The sequence below is a fragment of the Aethina tumida genome, chromosome 3, assembly GCF_024364675.1.
Source record: "Aethina tumida isolate Nest 87 chromosome 3, icAetTumi1.1, whole genome shotgun sequence".
Taxonomy (NCBI): domain Eukaryota; kingdom Metazoa; phylum Arthropoda; class Insecta; order Coleoptera; family Nitidulidae; genus Aethina; species Aethina tumida.
Genome location: NC_065437.1, coordinates 33,895,750 through 33,915,290, shown reverse-complemented (window position 1 = coordinate 33,915,290; position 19,541 = coordinate 33,895,750). Strand labels below are relative to the sequence as shown.

Here is a 19,541-nt window from a genome sequence, read left to right as displayed (position 1 = left end):
TTTACGTATTAGAACTTAGTTCCGCGTTGTTAGACACCCCCAGTTTATGAGATGAAATAAACATCTTCATGTTTAAAACATCCTTTCCCGCATCCGGCAATACATTCTTGTTTCAAGACTAGGAAAAAAACTAGTATTTTTTGTCATACTTCAACCACAGCAAATTCCAACATTTGCAATTTAGCAATAGATATGAAATTCCATTTAATAACGCAGATATGTGATAACCATATCGCAGCGTCAATTTTCAATGACCGTTCCATTTCTTGAACAATGAACTAAAGTTAGATTGCTTTCGGCAACAAATTTTTTTCAGGCACGTGGTGGTAGAGTTCGGGACTATTTGCCTGTGCGGTGGAATATTAGTCTTGTGTGTGGAAAGTCCGTAATTGAAAAATACTGTTGAATCTTACCCAAAGTACTTTATCCGTTTGAGTTTGATCCAATTGGGATGCAATTACGTCTTGAAAACTGGGCTGTTTTTGCAGCTGTGCCGCGTAAGCCATCCTAAATGCATTTCCAACGATCGAATTTAATTCTTCTGCCTGGAAACAAGGAAAATACTTTATTAGTTTAGTTACTTCACATCTATCAGATTTTGTGCAAAGCACGTTAAAAGTACAAATGGATTTTTTATTTTCGACGTAATTAACACCAGCTGGTGTTGCGGACAAGTTTGCGAGTAGTTTTTGTAGTTAGAAGTTAGAAAATAGTGAAAGGTGGGTTTATTTGAAAAATCTGTTATAAGGTTAATTAATATTATTATTTATTACTGTTTTAAAATAATATTAATATAATCTTTTAGTATAAATACTTAAGTTTTTATAAGATAATTTTACAAATTAGGTATGTATTTTATTGTACACATAAAAATTTAATTTTATAATTAACATTTTTTATAAAGATGGCGGATCTGATTTACGGGTAATATGCCATTAAACCTGAAAATAATATCAATAAAACTTGAAATCTGCTCATAAAATTTTACAACCACTTATAAGTTATTTAATTTAAGATATGGTTTACTTAACCATAAATCATATCAAACTGAGTAAAATATATAAGGAATTTATTATAATCTGAAAAATGAATTAAATTCTCTTTTACAAAGAACATGGCGAGTCATTTGATTTAACCTTTTGTCTCTGTTTTCAATAGCTTTATATTTGGAAAATTCACATTATAGATTTGTCTGAACAAAATAATATTAATATAAACGTGACTGAAAACATTGTGTATTATTTAATTTAGGACAATATTCGAAACTCTTTGTACCACAAAATGAAATTTTCGTGGTAAATATGTAGAATATAATATAATTTAAAATCAGTTTTCAGTAGGGTTTTTATCATCAAATAATATTAATCTAACATCAGAAACTAGAAAATACAATTTATAAAATAAAATTAATATTATTGAGTATAAAATAATAAAAAATGGATTAAATTACACATCATCTTGTAATGGTAAGTGGCAATCATTATCAAACACCTGCGCGAATAAAATCAAAACAGGAATTAAATCGTTTTAGCTCCATATGTTTTCACAATTAACCATACTCAGTGCACAACAAATTACACTTACACGTTTCCTCACATATGTCATGATGTCAATAATTAACCGCAATCAGAAACAATCACTACACTGTCCGCCACAGTTCCGTCTAACAACGGAGCACAGTTCGCTGGTAACTCGACGAGGAATTTGAAAAATGGCAGTACTCGCAGAATATGTTTGACGAAGCATTATGAAATATGATAACGGCGTTTGTTTTGTGCGACGATATCATAAGAAGCAGGAAATTGCAGGGAACGTGTCTTGGCGATTGTACAGACATGGTGTACAGTCAGCTGCGCAACGCAGACAGGTTGACGCAAACTTGTTCTGTTACAATTAAATAATATTGATGAGAACTGTATTTTATAAATATTGAATACTCTCTAGTTCTTAAGTTGGTGGAAGAAATATTTGACTTCAAATTAGCAAGAATAGTGTTAGAATCAGGTTTAACCACGGTTAATCTTGCAGGATTAAAAGAACTGAAACAATTACTTTTGAATATGCCGGTGCAAAAGAAAGTGGCCGATAATTTATCATTTGACCAGAGTCGATGTCTAGTCGGGGCCATCTTCGATTACTGGTGATTAATGATGGTTGTTTGAGTGGGGAAAAGAGTCTCCAGTTAGATGAAAAATAATACTGATGGCCACACTTGGGATTGTAAAGTAAAAACTGGACGTGATTTATGGCCGCTTTTCCACTAGGTTTTGGCAACTTTGTGGAAAACGACATGAATTATGTTGTTTTTGGATTTGTAAAAATTATTAAATAAGAGTAGCTTCGCCAGTTTCTTTTATGACCGACGAATAGATTTATTGTATTATTTCTCAGTATATGAACATGTGTATGTCTTCCATAATAATATATTATTGCAAAAAACCATCCTCTTAAAATAAATGGTTTAAAACACCAACAAACTACCTTAATCATTGGAATATATCCCATGTTGTTTAGCCGGTGTCTGTTATTTTTGCACACACACCCACAGCAACAACGCACAACGGCACTCGGTTTTTGGCACTCCACAAACATTTTAACTGTCTAACCGTCTTCGTCGAAAGTCTAAAGAAATCTGATTGCAATTCTCGAGGACTTGGATTTTATACCTCCAGGTAGATGCAGAAGAGAGAACACCATATGACTTTCTGGACCCGCTGGGTGTAAATGGGTGGCCAGGTAAGGAACACATACAATGGGGTTACGAATGCGTGATTCTCAAAAGATTTACTTACGTTTTAATTATGGGGTGTATTTTCAGGTGGCACCGAGGTTACAAGGCCTCTTGAAACTTGAGTGGACATTTAGTTTCGGGGGCATTTTAATAATATGTTAGATATGATTGATTTTTATTCCAACTGACACGGGAACTATATAAAATATTTAATGATCATATTATATATATTTTTAATAATTCAGGAACAAGTAGACTCTTGTATAAAATTATAATTTTAAATTTAACAAATTTTATTTTATTTAAAAAATGTTACAAGTATTTAAACAACAAACAAGTGAAAAATATTTACATGTATTTTGTACTTTATAACCATTACCACTAAAGGGATTTTTCAGAAACTGGGCGTATAAAGCGTCAAAGCGATTTATTACGCCGTTTTTGGTCCATTTGATGGGCGTGGACACGTCTCCAAATGTTTTAGATAGAATAGTTTTAAGACCTTTTTTTTAAGAAGAGACCTTTTAGATTATAATTTTTAATGGATACGGGGAACTTTTTTCTATTATCCCAATTTTAGAAATAGTTATGAAGGAATTCAAACCCTGAACGTGTGAAATATTTGTTCGAAACATCATTCTCGTGTTGTTCCAACAAAATATATCTCGATCACATCAAGAATACTAATAATATATTTTTCTTTTATTTCCTCTTGTTCGAGCACATAACTTGTCATACATGCCACCCTCTAAGATCCCGTGATTAGATATTACTGGAACTCCATCCCCGACAACCCCGATAAGACCTCGTGTGTTTAACCCCCAGCAATGTCGTCGTGTGTGCCACGTCTGAAGATGAGTGTGATTGACGTGTGATTATTGGGAAGGTAAAGGGCACTGCCAGGTGGATAATGGATGCTGCTTGTAGCCGTCAGTCAGAACGCGCCGAACACGGAATAGCATTCAGACGGAAAACTCCTCTATTTGATTTGCCATTATCTGCAAACTTTGAGCGGAATGATTCAGTTTGCGAGCACGACTGCCAATTTGTATCGCACCGCGGGAAAACCCGGTCTGTAAACAAGGAGGATGCGATGGCGATTCTTATTCTTCCAAGGCGGTCTACATATTGATATAATTTGATGCACGCTGGGAATATTGATGCGGGCTGTGCACTCAGGTGAAGGCAAGAAGTTGGAATGTAAACTCTCATGTTTCTCCTTTTATCAAAAATTCTACTTCGGTAACAATAAGTACCTTAGCGTGGTAAAATTTTACTAACCTTCCTTTTTAGGTACTTCGGTGATTGACAGTAAGGAACATTAATAGAGTATGTATTCGAAATAAATTTTGTCTTTATATACAAATACATTGGAACGTGATTATTATAACAACATGGATATAATTAATGGCAAAATTAAATGTATCACGCACAAATAAATGACATTGGAAACGGCCGAAACGTGTTCATTATACAATTTTGACAGTTATTTAATCAACCTGGATTAAAATCAGCAATTCCAATGCCACTTAAATTATTAAATTAGAAAATGTACCGCAACGCAGACCCATTAGACAATTGAACACTAATAAATTAATGAAATGCTGTCGTTCAAATGTTTGTCACCGTTATTTCGTTTGCGGTTTGGAAGTGGCACTTTTCACATGTCACCCAAATAAAAAAAAGGAATCCAAATCGCATTATCACAAAGTAATTTACTTAAAAAGAATCTACAAAAATGCGTTCATAAATCCTCCTCCAGACGTTTATTGATGTTCTCAAATTATACATGCTCGATTAAACTCATGAAATATAGAAAACGTCTTCTTTTGTAATGAATTGAATATAATAGTTCTTTGACTCTAAGATATATTGGAGCAAGTTCTACATAAACCGTGAGAAACTTTAAAGCCAAGAATAATGAACTATCTACCGAAATAAATACGTAAGAAATTCAAGTGACCCACTAAAACGACAGTTTAAAACTCTTTTATTATTTGCATATTTCATTAAAGACGCAATTTCTTACTTTGCGAAACGCTGAATACAATGTTGGACAATATTATTGTTCTTCGTCGACCATTAATCTTTAAACGCCAGAAAAAAAAACTGCGAAAAATATTACCATGCGGGAGAAAACGTCGATAAAGCATTAGGATGTGTCTGTTAATCAATCAAAACGTTCATTCTCTATTCTTAACAGAGACAAATAATTAATGACACATAAACACAAAAGGGGATGTGAAAACACACGAAAATCCAGTTAGAAATTTAATCAGGAGTAATTAAAAATACAAAAAATCCCAGACTAAAAATAAGAGAGAAAATATTCTTAAACACACAAACAAAAATGGCACAATAAGGGGAGTGCTTTCTTATTCGACCTATAATTAAAGTGGCCACAGTTCGTTAAGCTAATTAACAAGTTTGCTTGTTCTTACCCAAATGAAACCGCTCCTTTCAGCTCGAAAAACTGTATTTATTTTATTATGGCACTCGATTCCTTTTATTTTTTTTTATTTTTTTGTTTTCCTTTACCTTCTCGAGATTGCCTCGATTTATTTAGCAAATGAAGTGGGTAATGGAAGCTTCAAAAACACTTGATTATTTGACTTTGGTTTATTCAATTAAAATTTGTTTTCGCTTATTTGCACAATGAGAACTCCAGCATTCAGCTAATTAACATTAATTGAAAATTTGTTGAATGTATTGCACATACCGGGCCTGATTATTTCGTTTGAAAGGATAATAGAATTTGTTTCAATTGGCAGTTTTTAAAAAGTTAAATAAAATTAATTGGCTATTTGCGGATCGAATTACCCCTAGAGATGAAAATTATTCAAAACGCTTTGTAACATGAGCTACATTATATTTTTAATAAATTAATAATTTATTAAAAAAAATAATTAATAAACATTATTGGTTAATACACTTTTGTAATTAATAAATATAAAATCCATTAATTTGTATCTTGAAATCAATAATTATATTTTCTGTATTTGTATTGCCGCTGAACTTTTCTCATAAAACCTGCTGAAGTAGTTTCGTTTAATTCCTTTTTGTTCCAAACTTATTGGTGGTTAATACATCGTCAGCAATAAATATCACTTGTACGAGTTTTATTTGGATTTATCTCTCGACTTTTTGCCCTGATTGATATTATATTCATTCTCAAATTATCAAAAGATTTTAATCGAAAGATTTATTAAGCCTGACTCGATAATTTTCTTGAATCACAGTAATTCCTCGTTATTGCTTGGACTGGTGCCGAAAGGAACTTTCAAAATGCCACAAAGTTAAATTAATTATTGCTTATCTCTTCATCTTAGTAATTTGTTTTTCATAGTGACTAAATTCTGATATTCTTAATCTCTTAATCATTTTACTTTGCCAACCCAAATTACTTTCTTACTACACAGTGGGTCAACTCGGAGAAATACCCTAAAGTTGCAGTTTAATTATCGGCATTTACTGCAAAAGTCATAGATTGATGCTACCCATTAAGCAATTTTAAAATTGGTATCATTCTGAGAAACTTCCACGAGATTAGACAATCGTCTGTCATTAATTACAACGTAATCGACCAATTTACTTTGCACATTTTTTTCACCTATTCAGATTGTATTACATTTTCCAGGAGATTTTGCTTAATTTTCGAATCTCCAGTTACAGCACTCAGCACACCAACATGGCAAAGCGAGACGGACAATCAAATTGCTCATTAAATGATAAGATTTAATATCCGGTATTAAGTTGATGACTGTAAAACTAAAAGGAGCTTACAAAGTCGCTCTGGCGCAGAATGTTAGGACAATTTAATATTAGGAAGCATAACTGCATAAGGAAAAATACACGGAGATAATAAACAATTAAAATATGCTGAGACTGCGAGTCGGAAGGTGAATCGATTTGCAAGATTGGAGCTGGAACATATTTCAGGCGACAGTGTAGCTTTTATTGTGTGAAGTCATTCTCTCGGAATTTACCGAGACTGAATTATTAAAATGGCAAGTGGAAAATTCTACATATTTTCTTCTTTATTTGAGCTCCAGTATTTTAGTCAGTTATAAATTAAAATGTTTATATCAACAGATAAAATTCGTGTGGTGCTTAAGTTCGAAAGTTTTTGGTTGCGTTTGTAACGTTGATCAGAAATATACAGTTAGTCCACGATTTGAATAACAAATTGTATATTTAATCCGGAAGAAGTATTATGGTGTAAATGTTTAATGCCTTAAATGCGGATTACGCTATCTAAGTTTTAATTATTCAAATCCCTGACAATTAATTTAACTCTCCATAAACAGCTATCAAAATCTATGTTAATTCTGGTTGTATAATATAATTAGATCTTCGAATTCATTAAACTTGCACTACATTATTAGTCAACATTAATCATTACCACGATAGATTTATAAAAACAATCACAAATAATGGCTTTAATACATCATTCCCAATGCATATGTAAATCACGTCCCGCAGCCAATCTTCAATTTATCTGAAAAATGTAAATAACAGCAGCCACTTTATATTGAATATTTCTAATAAAAAAAATCGAACGAAAGTGCTAGAAGGTGCTACTGCTCTTGGTTATCGACTTCCACATCATGTTTGAGTATGGGATAATTACATTGTTTATCTTTTATATAAAGCCCCGTCGTTCATGCACTGTTTAACAGCAACAGGAAATTCGCGTCTTAATTTACGATTTAGAGTGTGGACGTGGCAACTAATGCATAATGGAAAAAATGCAATGCCCGTGTATAATTTCATCCCGGGCGTGCATCAACAAGACAGGTTTGGTCCGGTAATTGGTTTTATAAGGGATTCTGATATAAATTGATAAGCAACGTGGACGTGTGCAATTATTATAATTTCGATATGTGAAAGGTGGACAATGTTGTTGACAATAATTTCAAGGACATTCGTGCAAAACATGTATAAAGTATGTTTGCTGCTGACAATTTTATTATATTCGTTAACTGTTTTACTTTTGGATTTTCATAAATATAAATTTTGCTTTTACAAAAAATTAATTAATAGAATATTAGATCATAGGATTAGGCAAAATTTTAACTAAAATATTTGGGGATAATAAGACCGAACTAACTAAAATTGCATTGAAAATTGGAACATTAGCACATCACACTCTCGAATGCTTATAACACAAACATGTTACTACCGGTTTGCGAAAGCTCATTATTCTTTTATATTATTCCGCCAATATCCTATCAAGCTTCCTGTGTTTCAGATGTTTGGTATAAATAATAAAAGTTGATCTTAATCAATCGTTAACATTTTAGTATTACTGCATACAGCTGCTGCAGTTTATTTATTCATTAATGAACGCTTTGAAATCTATAATATTTGAAAAATATGTCGTCTAAATATGTGTTACTTTTTGACTTTATTATGCAAGTGGACTGATATTAGGACATGCCAATATTATTACATGCCAATTATTACTATTATTATTAACTACTTCTCAATTTATTTTGTTTTATAAGGTCAACATTAACTAAAGGAATTGTATAAATCCCAATCAGCACTTTCTATTATCTAAAATAATTCCCGATAATCTCGTTCAGCCAAAAACTCATTTAAAACAACATAAAAAATATTAATAATCAATAAACTACAGATGTGTAGATGAGTATTGACATGAACGATTTGTTGACAATATTTCACCGCCGTAATTGTTTCACCGGGATTCAGAAAGCTCTAATGGACCTCATGGGCAGCAGACCAGAAAACAGTAACCATAAACTTTTGGTGCCATTTTGAAAAGTGTTTGGGAGCCTGGTTGTAGTCTGAACATTGTGATGAGCGTTGCTGGTTGTCGTACTGTACCAACTTTTTATCATTAATCTCAATCCAATTGAGAAACAGCTTGCTCACAATGCGTAAAAAAAGACTATACGACACTTAATAACGACCGTTTTTGTGATTTTTGTTTAGTTCATGCGGTCGAGCTTTTTGGACTTTCCAATATATTTTAGATGGTTGTAAATGGTAGTATATGTTACATCTAATTCAGCAGTAAGTTCTCGAATAGAAAAACAATTGATCGTTGTCAATATTAGGTGACCGATCACTGTGTTCATCATTTTCAAAGCTTTCGTCGGCCGTGGATTGTACGAATTTGCTTCTTAGGATTTCAAATAAAAACTTGTTTTTACCGAATATTTATTCACTTAGAAACCAGATAACAAAAACAAATTTTATTTTTTATGTTATGATATAACTTCCCATTGGTCCCTTATATATTTTATAACAATAAAGCTTTGAGTAATAAGAGATATACTGAAAATCAGGGGGGACAACAACAATTTCCAAAAATACTCATTCTGAATAAACACTAGTTGGTTTGGAAATGTTTGGTACATTACTATTCAAGTGAGTCCAAATTTTCTTCAGAATCAATTAGAGGATTTAGATGTTGAATTTGGTACAAAGTCAGCACAGTACTTTTATTCATCCTCATCACTAACCACCCTGCAATCTCTAGAATTTTAATTTCTATGATTTTGCTCATGAATTTGTTTTTTGTATCTTGAGTAACAGAACTGCTTGACGTATGTTTTATATCTAGTTAATATGGTCCATATAGATTAAACATCACCTTGAATAATCTCTTATTATTCAACAATCTGAGTTCCAACGTTATGTAACATTTGTAGGAAATAATGGAGTTAATCATGAATACATTACATTTTCATTGTTTTAGATTGAATTATTTTTGAGTAATTTATGAATTTCCCACCAGTATCTAGTAAAATTAGAATTTTCTTTGAAACTGAAAATCTACATTTATAAATTTAAAAAAAAACTCATAAAAAGCAAATATATGCAATATTTAAAATAATCCTAATGGATTCGGAATACGCATTATTTCTCTTTAGATATAAATGGATTTTTAGCCTCACTAAGGAAAAAAGACGCACAATAAAATTTAAAAACAATAATCCGGCATATTTTATTAATTTTTACCAATCGATACTTTGTCTTTCCTTGTTCACATGCGGCACACTGACCTGAAACAAAAATAATAATTAGTTTCACAATTAAAAAACAAGAATGCATGAAACGAAGCACTACATATACCAAAGAACGTTAATACAAAAATTCGATAAAATATTTAACTTGATTAACTTCATGGTTTCGATTATGCCGTTATAAGAAATGGCCTGTCAAATAAGAAGAGATATTATAGATTATTAGATCATAAAAACATCAAACACGCGCAGTTAAAATATTTTATACGACCTGAATTCAATGGCTAAATGAAATAAATCTACGATATCCAATAAAACGGAAGTATTTGACCGCTGCGTGCATTTCTTGCGATTCTTTTTCCATAACAGTATTTCCCCCTAAACTCCACTAATATACCGTAATAAATAATACATATCAGCGTGGTTTCTTATATGACCAGCCATACTTATATTACTTAACATCTGTGGGAGATTCGAAAGTACGGGCAAGAAAAATGTTCGGCTTGTTCGGACATTTATCATAGTTTTTATTTACTTTTCGCTTGGAAAATATTCTTCTGCAATATGTCGAGATGATAAACAAAGTTAATTGGCCTCGGGACGGCACTCGGTTAATCCCTGGAGTTTATTACTCGGGAATTACACACTAAAATGTCCACAGACATTCATTTTTATTACTCGGTTAATCTTTTTGGATAATTTCCCTCAACATAAAACAAAAAGGTCAGTTTTTTCGGTACGACTGTACTGTCTACTCTACATATTTAAAAGTTTTTTTTTATTGGTGCGGAATTGGATTAGAACGTCATTAAAGCGACCGAGAAAGAATGGGCTGAAAAGGGGAATTGAAAATAGAGAACAAGTTAATTTGTAAGCGGAAATCAAACTATTATGTAGCTGCGCTTTGAATGCGAAACCTGATGAGAGCGAATCTGTCTCTTAAAGTCCATGTAAATAACCGAGATGTACGGAATGCTTGTATAATTTATTGCAAAATTAAATGCCTCGACTGCATGAAGTTGTTTAAGTTCTTGTTCGATAATAAATTTAATAAATAATTTTTTTTACACCTCACGGTTCAGGAACTTGTCACTGTTACTGCTGCAACTTATTTTTAGACAAGATTGTAAATTACCGGTAAACGCAGAAGGCTGTCGGTTATTAGTTGCGGGATCATTAAGCAATGAATAACTTAATTAAATTAGTGACAGTTTGACAGTAGTAGTGTAAAAGGCATGGTTTTATGTAATTAGATAAACTACATAAATTACTTCCTAGATGGAAACCTGCACAACCGGAAAAATTAACGTCACACGTTTGCCCAATTATTGTGTTGCAAATGACATTAAAAAGTTATTTATAATTATGTTAATAAGAATTTATTAATTAGGATTTTTATTGGTTATTGGATTATTTTAACTTAAGAGTTAATATTTTTATTTCAATTATATTATTATTTCAGATTCAAATAAGAATTAAATTAAAAACTATTGAGATATATAGATTCCTGAAGACCTAGATGACAGCAATGTTTTTAGACATCTGATTTTTTATTAGATTATGATATTTCAACATAAGTTTATGACTTAATATTACGAAATTTGTTGGAAAATTAATTATTATTTAATATCCAAATAAGAATTAAATTAAAAACTATCAAGATAGTATATTGTATTTATTTAAACATCTATTTTATATTGAAATCTTATACTTATTGTATAAATATTAATAATTCAGATAAATTAATGTTATGTTAACATTATTTTTTATTTTATTTTACGCCTGTTTGAAACGAAAAAGTCATAGAGAAATAATGCGACATTGGAGATCTAGGTGAGAGCAGTGTTTTCAGACATTTAATTTTTTATTAGTTTATGATATAATATCATAAGTTTATCAGTTAATAATATAAAATTTCTTGGAAAATTAATTGAAGCATAAGAAAAAAAAACAATATTAATCGCTACAATTTTTTAATCAATACTTGGTCTCTTCTTTCATGCTTTAGAAATTGAAACATATTGAAAATATTTTTAAATTCTTATTACATATTTTCGATTACATTGTTATTTATATATTTATGGTATGTTATTTATATTTTACCACTACAACATGTTTGTTTGCTTTATACAGTCATTAAATTTTTATATAGTTTTAAAAGACTTGGGAGTAAATTTTAGATTAAATTGCTAATAAATACCAAGGTGGGATATAAATTAAAATGTGATCCCCTTTTTTGATTTTACTATAAGTACCTACGTAATTCATTATGATTTAAACTGTGCGAACGTTTTATTTATAGGTCAACTCCAGGGAAATGGCTGTGCACAATGGCCAGTTCCCCGTTTATTACGAATTAATAGATTCCATAATTGAACTACGTTCACCAATTGATCCGTTCGTATTTTCTTTTGTGTTATCATGAAAGGAAACAAAAAACCACTTATCCGAAGTAAATACCTATTAAATTCTTGAGAGACTTTCGAGTGGAACGTCTGCAGTGAAGAATTTTTAATACATAAACCGTTCAAGTGCCATTTAATAAATACGGGCTAATTCATTCTTTATTAGATGCCACTACTCGACCAATTATTTCTACGTTTCGTCGGGGTACACGTTAACAAAAAAAAAAAAAAAAAAAATAAAAAATAATAATCGAAAAAAGTGGGCACAAATTTTACGGTGCACTGCGGTCAAGTTGGTGTAACGCCAATTTTATTTTAAAACTTGTCTCGGTTTCTGTATCTCTAGCACCCTTCAGACTCCCCAGTCCGTCCGATGCGATTTGAATTCATCTTTCGAAAGAATTTTATGTTGATGGAGCACAGGAGACAATCAGGACCGTATTCTGAATTTAGATTGCCGAATTATGTATGTAAGTAGAAAAAATGCGTTGCCACATAAAAGTTTTATTCGATTTTTGATTTGTAGGCTTATTGCTGGTTTACTGGTGAAATTTACCATAAAATACATCGTATTTTCGCCCATTTAATTTTAATTTGCTTCCTTTGAATGCGTCCTGAATTTACATTTTGAATTTATCGGCGTAACAAACACAATGCACCAATTCGGTTGAAAATGACTTCAATATATTAATAGGTAAAAACCAATTTATTTGACGTAACCGCAAAGTTCAAATAAAAATGCAATAACACCACAATAAAAACTAATTAAAAGTTTATTTATAGAACAATAAAAACTTATTAGTACTTTCACCGGACAACAAATAAAATGGCAGTAGGCTATTATTGAATTAGTTCGAAAGGGAAGGCAAAACATATCCATTAATGTATTCGTATAGTGCACCTGTGTCTTATTATTAATCAAATATCAACATAAATTCTGTCCCATGTCCTTGAAACCAACATAATCTGCACATAATAGAAAATGATCTATTGGTAAAGCAGTAAATTATTCAGTGGTTTAGATAAAATAACAAAAACAACAATAAATTTACAGTAAAGGGTTTGTAATAAAATTATGCATGGACAAATGGAGGTCGAACTTTATCGAACAACCCCATAAATTAGCCAATAACACGATAGATATATCATTTGTACAATGACACACGAAGACACATTGCGTTGATCTACGACGATTTAATAAATTGGGACACGGTGCGACGCAACATGCAATGATGGAACATCTGCAATCCGCGGCTCCAGTCGTAAAACTATATTGAAGCGATGGTATGCGATGGCCGGGGTCGAACAGGTCGTGTCGTAAACTCAAACATGAAGGATATCCCATAAGTTGGACATTCCATTACGGGCGGATATTAAAATCATAAGGCCAAACCTTCATATATTATTGACATTCTAAATATTGGTCAGTGCGTTCGGCCCGTACCCGGGGGGCGATTTATGGTCTCGGACAGCGTGGGTTTCAAAACGGCAAAAATATCGCCCCGGTGCCGAATCAATTCGGTTTATGTTTGGCGGGAGGTTGCGTGTAGTAAGGGATTTTTTCGACCTAAATAACATACATGTCCTTTGCCCAACTTATATACCAGCACATCAACTTTTATGTCGAGGCAAAAAAAGGAGTTGTTTCTGTTTCGTATTTATCGCCACGCAATATATATACCGTTTGGTGTTGTCAATTATATTGAATCATCGTGTTGGTATGAAAACAATAAGAATGCCATAAAAATTCCGGACGATCGGCAAAATCATATATTCTCGGACATACCTCGTTTATTAAGCCGAAGACTGTCACTTACAAACATTATTTCCTGTATAATATGTTTAAGAATCAGCTAACAGTACGCCATATGTCTTGTTCTAACTGTGATATACGCAATCTGAAGGAGGCATCAAAAGAAATCCGAAGTTGTATATAACCGCAGTTCCTCTAAATGTCAGCGGCAAAGCTAAAGCATCACTTGTGCGTGAATGCTTTCCATTAAATGAATTAAAAAGAGTTAGTACTCTATTTAAAGAAGCATCCGTTTTATTTCGCCGTTAGATAAAGACTGTAATGAACTCATAATTTATAAGGTACACGACCACACTATCCAACCAAAGGTATTTAAAGCATTGAAATAATTGCATTCCATTCGATGTATTTTATGCAAACTATTAAAAATATGCGAATCAAATGCATTTATGGTTGCATTTCCAATTATTAGCTCTGATGCCTGTAATAATTTATGCATAAACTAGAGAAAAAATCAGTACATTTCATTATTTGACCAGTAACAATAAATCTGCTCATATTCATCATATTTTACGTAACACAATGGACCTATTGACACACGGCATGAATTAAAAATGCGCATGAACATATGTGAAGTCAACTGTTTGAGTAAAATAGCCGCGTATTCGAGTCAATGTGTGCATTATTTTAATATATGCAACTCTATTCAGCAAATCCGTGCGATATTCAATGGTTCCGGTTTTATAATACGATGCGGCAACAATCCAATGATATCTGTGTTTGTTTTTCAATTGGGAACACAGATATACTAATTAACATTGCGCATTCTGTTTTATTTTTACTGGAGAACTTTCAATTACTTAATTCTTTTTCCAGTTCATCCGAACAAAAATTTAATCAAATTTATTTGGGTTCCTCCCTTAAATGTAATATAAAAAAGGAAATATTGCACCAATGAATGAAAAAAATTAAATAAATTTTTAAATTGCAAGCTCTAAAATGAAAATAAAAAATCTCTTGAGTTATATAATGTTTATTCAAATATAAATTTTCATTTATTAAAATATATAAAGCATAATTTTGAAAAAATAGTTCTAAATGGTCTTAAATAGGGATCCTCAAACTCAAACTTATATATCCAAAAATTAATGAAAAAAATCATCTTAAAGGATTTGTTCTGAAGTCATTTGTGACCATAAACAGATTTCGAATCCATTCAACGGCATACGTTCTGAAATAAATTTACCGAAGATCAGTTTTTTGTATAAAAGCCTATATTTTGATTTGTACAGTGTTCGTGAAAGAGAATATAATAATAATGTCACTTTTTGAAGCCAGATTAATCTTCGAATCTGAATCTGAGGTTAAAGCCTTTATCCTACAAACATAAGTTCAACATACCAAACTAATATTCTGCTTCTTCATAATGAACGAATTCAATAATTTTGATATTATTAATAAAAATAAATTGAAAACATCTCTTATTTAATGAAAGTACGTAAATAAGAAATTTAATACATTTATGTATGCTATTTATTATTTTGTCTCTTTGAAAAGAGGTTTTTCATTTTAAAATATGTTGCATAACAAAATGAAAGACTGCATCACGAGAGGAACTCACTTTCAGTAATGAAAATTAAATTTTATTTGAATAAACATTTCAATGAAATACATTTTTATAAGCTCGAAAGCGCTCATGAAAAGTGCATGTAATTTAACTTACACGGAAAACTCTTAAAAGTGATTAGTGTGTAGTCTTACAGAGCGTCTTATTAGATGATGAAGAGCTGTTAGTATTAAATCAACGGATCCGTTAGACTAACAAAAGCGATTTGATAGATTTCCTTCAATACGTCAGTTTGGATCAAATAACCCTTTGAAAGTGCCAAAAACTGCTCAGTTGGTTGAACTTGAATGCTGCCGGTGGTAAACCCGGTGTGACGTTAGTACCCGACGATGAACTGCTTTGTCTTAAACTTTCAGTCAAAGTGTCCACGAAGTGTGAATGAATCTCGGTAATGTTCCGTGAATTGACTTCGAGCCAACAGGGGTTAAATTTGCACCTACTGTCACTTCCACTTTACTACTACAGGTGCCTTTCTACGAGAAACTTATTATTCTATTAGATCCGAGAATTAGTTCCGAGTTTCAAAACTATTTTCATTTATTGCGTGCTTACGGTCTCCTGTTCCATTGATCTATAGTGATTTGTTCTCAACTATGTACGATAATATTGAAACGCTGTTATACAAAACCTATATCTTTAACACAATAATCTTAATTATTGTGCAACTGTACTTAAAGATCACGTTGCAACGTAAATATCACATTTGTTTTGAATTCAACCTTAACAATTAATTAAGGAAAATAGCATTTCCTAAGGAAAATGTTTATAATTAGTCTGTAAATCAAAACCTATTTGCAGCAGGTATCAAATATAAATTGAGCTTTGTTCGTATCTTTCCCAATTAACTCCCCTGCAAAGTCCGAGTAAACTTCACTCCAGTAAATATTTCAGCTCATTAAAGTGTTGTACAACTGTCTAACTGATTACAACACGCAGATACCGAAACTGAATCTCTGTAGACCGGTGTCTTTTCTGATTATTTTTCCATTTGGGTGAGTTGTTAATTTTCTTAAGCGCACTAGTCTCGGACTTACGTGACTGATCAAATATTCCGTTTTACCTGAAACACAAAGAAACAAAAATTAATTCAAGAGGCTTTTGTTATTAGTTTAATTATAATTAACATTTTAATGAAACAAGTTCTAGAACATTATTTTTAATATCAGACTCTAGACAGCCTTTTAACAGGAGTTTTTTGGTATAGATTGCATCAATTATCTCCTAGAACATTAATTAATGTACACCATCATTGGCGGCCTAATTGACGGTGGCGATAGCAATGACACAAACCTATCTAATCCGGATCTGGTTAATTAATTTAGTTTATTGTATTCAAGTTCTAGTTAATTGAGCATTTAGCCGAATTACAGTTGAACAACATTAATATTATATTATATTGCAGGATATGTCAATTAACTATACATCAATCTATTAACAACAATTTGTATACAAATATTGGTTTTCGGTTATTCAGATGATGTTTATATTGGAAGAGAAACTATAGTACAGTGTTTGATGTTTGGCTAATTAGGGGCATAAAATATATTGTTTATTTAAAACTACACAACTTTACAATAATACAATAAGCAAGTTTGTTTCTCTGTGTTGTTTCAATATACCATAAATTAATTTATTTGGCGTCTGTTGTTTTACATTTGACAACAATGGCAGTGTCTTGGTCACGTTGTTTCCTTATACTACCTGGACTGGAATTCAAGGAATGCAGTTGTCCACGCCTCGGTGAAGATGCGGCCGGCTGGGCCATATGAATTTGTCCAAAATATCACGAGAATCGAGCCTGATGTACTGTTCAAAATTTATAGAAACTCCTTTAATTAAGCATGGGCGGAATTAATTTTTTTCCTTGTGGGCGTTTTCCTTGATGCAACCAACGTGCACTGATGATGGGTCAAAATATGTGAATAATTATTGGGTGCACGGTTCTGAGAAAAATCGCCTTGTTTTCAGCTGTCCGAACGTGCTTGAGCATGAAAATTATGCGACACAATTACTTGGCTTGAAGTAATTTAAAATGAAAAAGAAGAAGAAAAAAAAAGAAAACTGATTGGAAAGATATAACAACAGTACTTCGGGACATAATAATTAATGAGAAAAATTGCATTTACGACAATGTGCTTCGAGTAACTCGCAAGTTTTACATAAACTTTGTGCATTATTCCGCCATCGAACGACCTAGTTTTCTCTAGTTAAGCTTAATAAAGAAAAGTATCCGAAAAATCTGAAACATTCCAATAATTCTTTTATAAAAAACGAATTACTTTGAGGCACGTTTCCTTTCACAAAGCATGATCATTGATTTTCTTCGATGTAGTTGGAAGTTTCGGTTCCTAAATAGGCGGTCGCATTTTGCTCATTTCCATATTTTTATTCTATGACATTTATAGATTTGAATTAGAAACAAACATTGCATTATTGAACATGTTGGGACATTGAAAACCGTTCTGTTTTATTGATGCACTAAAGTTCAAAATTGTTTTTATTTACTTTAACTACTTAAATATTCACTGTATATTGTCTTTACAATACAATACTATTGAGTTTTTTATTGACAAAAATATTTTATAATTTCCTGTACAAAATCATTATGCTGATAGTTTATGTTTCCGTCAATTATTTGAAATGGCTTTGTTCCAGGAACAATTTTCAACTAGTGGAACGGTTTTAACTCAGTAATTACATTAGTCCTTTATGGTCAATTTGAATTTTTATTTTTGCTATTTTTATAATCGTTAATTGATTGACTCTAGATTAGAAAAAATTTATAACTGTTAATTAAAACACAAAAATCATAATACCATTGACAATATATTGCATCAAATATGTTATCAAAATAATTTTCTGCATAAATTAGTAAAAAATTGCATCAACAACAGTAATAAAACATATATTTCTTGGAAAATTAGTAAAACAAACGTAATTAATATTAAAAAAACAAAATATTAACCGGTACATTCTACCCATGAGGACTTTGTGGTGGACGAATAATTTTTTTATCCATAGCTCGCCATTTCCTCTCTACTCAAAAGTATTAACAAGTTCCTCCAAATTTTGAAGCTGGTTGTTTCAAATGTGAATACGACTTTGAAGTCGGTTTCATACGTATTGAATGAAAAGGATTATACTGAACCTAAGGGCCACTGCACCTGAATATCATGATTTTGTAATGTCAAAGTCTCGCACGATGAGGTCGGGCATTATCGTTTATAAAAATGAAGTCTGGTCCAAATTTTTGATGAAACGGAATAATAATAGGTTTTCTCGTTTTAGTATGAGTAATTTCGTGTTTGTCTCTAAAGAAACCTCTCACAGTGTTAGGAAATCACCTCCAAAAGCCATGGAACCATGTCTAAATATTCTAAGCTCTACACGAAGCCTGGATGTAGAGAATGTGCGATATCGTCGAACCACAATTCAGAAAATTGTCCTACCTTCTTGTTGTAGCTTGTTGTCTACCACCACCATGTCGTAACTGGCATTATCAGGGGCCCATAACGATTCAAAACTTACTACACTTTTTGAGACACTGTATATTTGGTTTTTTGCTGTTGACTCATATTACCATGTTCCAAAATTGCAATTATAGCGGCAGAAGCTTCAGAAGTCTGATTTGAGGCTTTTTCCAGTGGTAAACAACATAAAATTAAGAATAAAATGTTATGGAAATAACATAGTGACATGCTTTTTAAACTATTTAATCTATCACAGTTTAATATATACACAAATATGTACCAAATATATTAACAAAACTACTATAATTTGTGAACTTAAGTGAAGCTATCGATAGGATAATTTCCTTTCGATGATAGTCAAAGAATTTTAACTGCAGAATACTGTAACTAAATTTATTCACGCAATAAAAACACTCTTCGGCGGTTTTATGTGCCATCAAATAAAATAAAACGGCCAAATTATAAGCTGCATTAAAATTGAAGAACTGCATTAACACCGATGAATTTAAAAGGAGCTGTTTAAGTTCTTTATTCTGTTTGCACTTAATGACGACTGAATT

At 31.7% G+C, this 19,541-nt stretch overlaps 1 protein-coding gene across 5 annotated transcripts in view; it reads right to left on the bottom strand.

Annotated features, from left to right (window-relative positions):
- Nucleotides 1-19,541, bottom strand: part of LOC109602052 (EGFR adapter protein) — a 177,372-nt gene that overhangs the window by 3,888 nt on the left and 153,943 nt on the right. For 3 of the 5 annotated variants that reach the window (XM_049964269.1, XM_049964270.1, XM_020018374.2), the window contains one exon: nucleotides 414-545. In XM_049964269.1, the coding sequence (XP_049820226.1) occupies nucleotides 414-545 (132 nt within the window). Of the gene's footprint in view, nucleotides 1-413; nucleotides 546-1,584; nucleotides 1,830-2,481; nucleotides 2,671-19,541 lie in introns of those variants that run through there. The other 2 variants (XM_020018375.2, XM_020018376.2) reach the window with 2 other exon arrangements.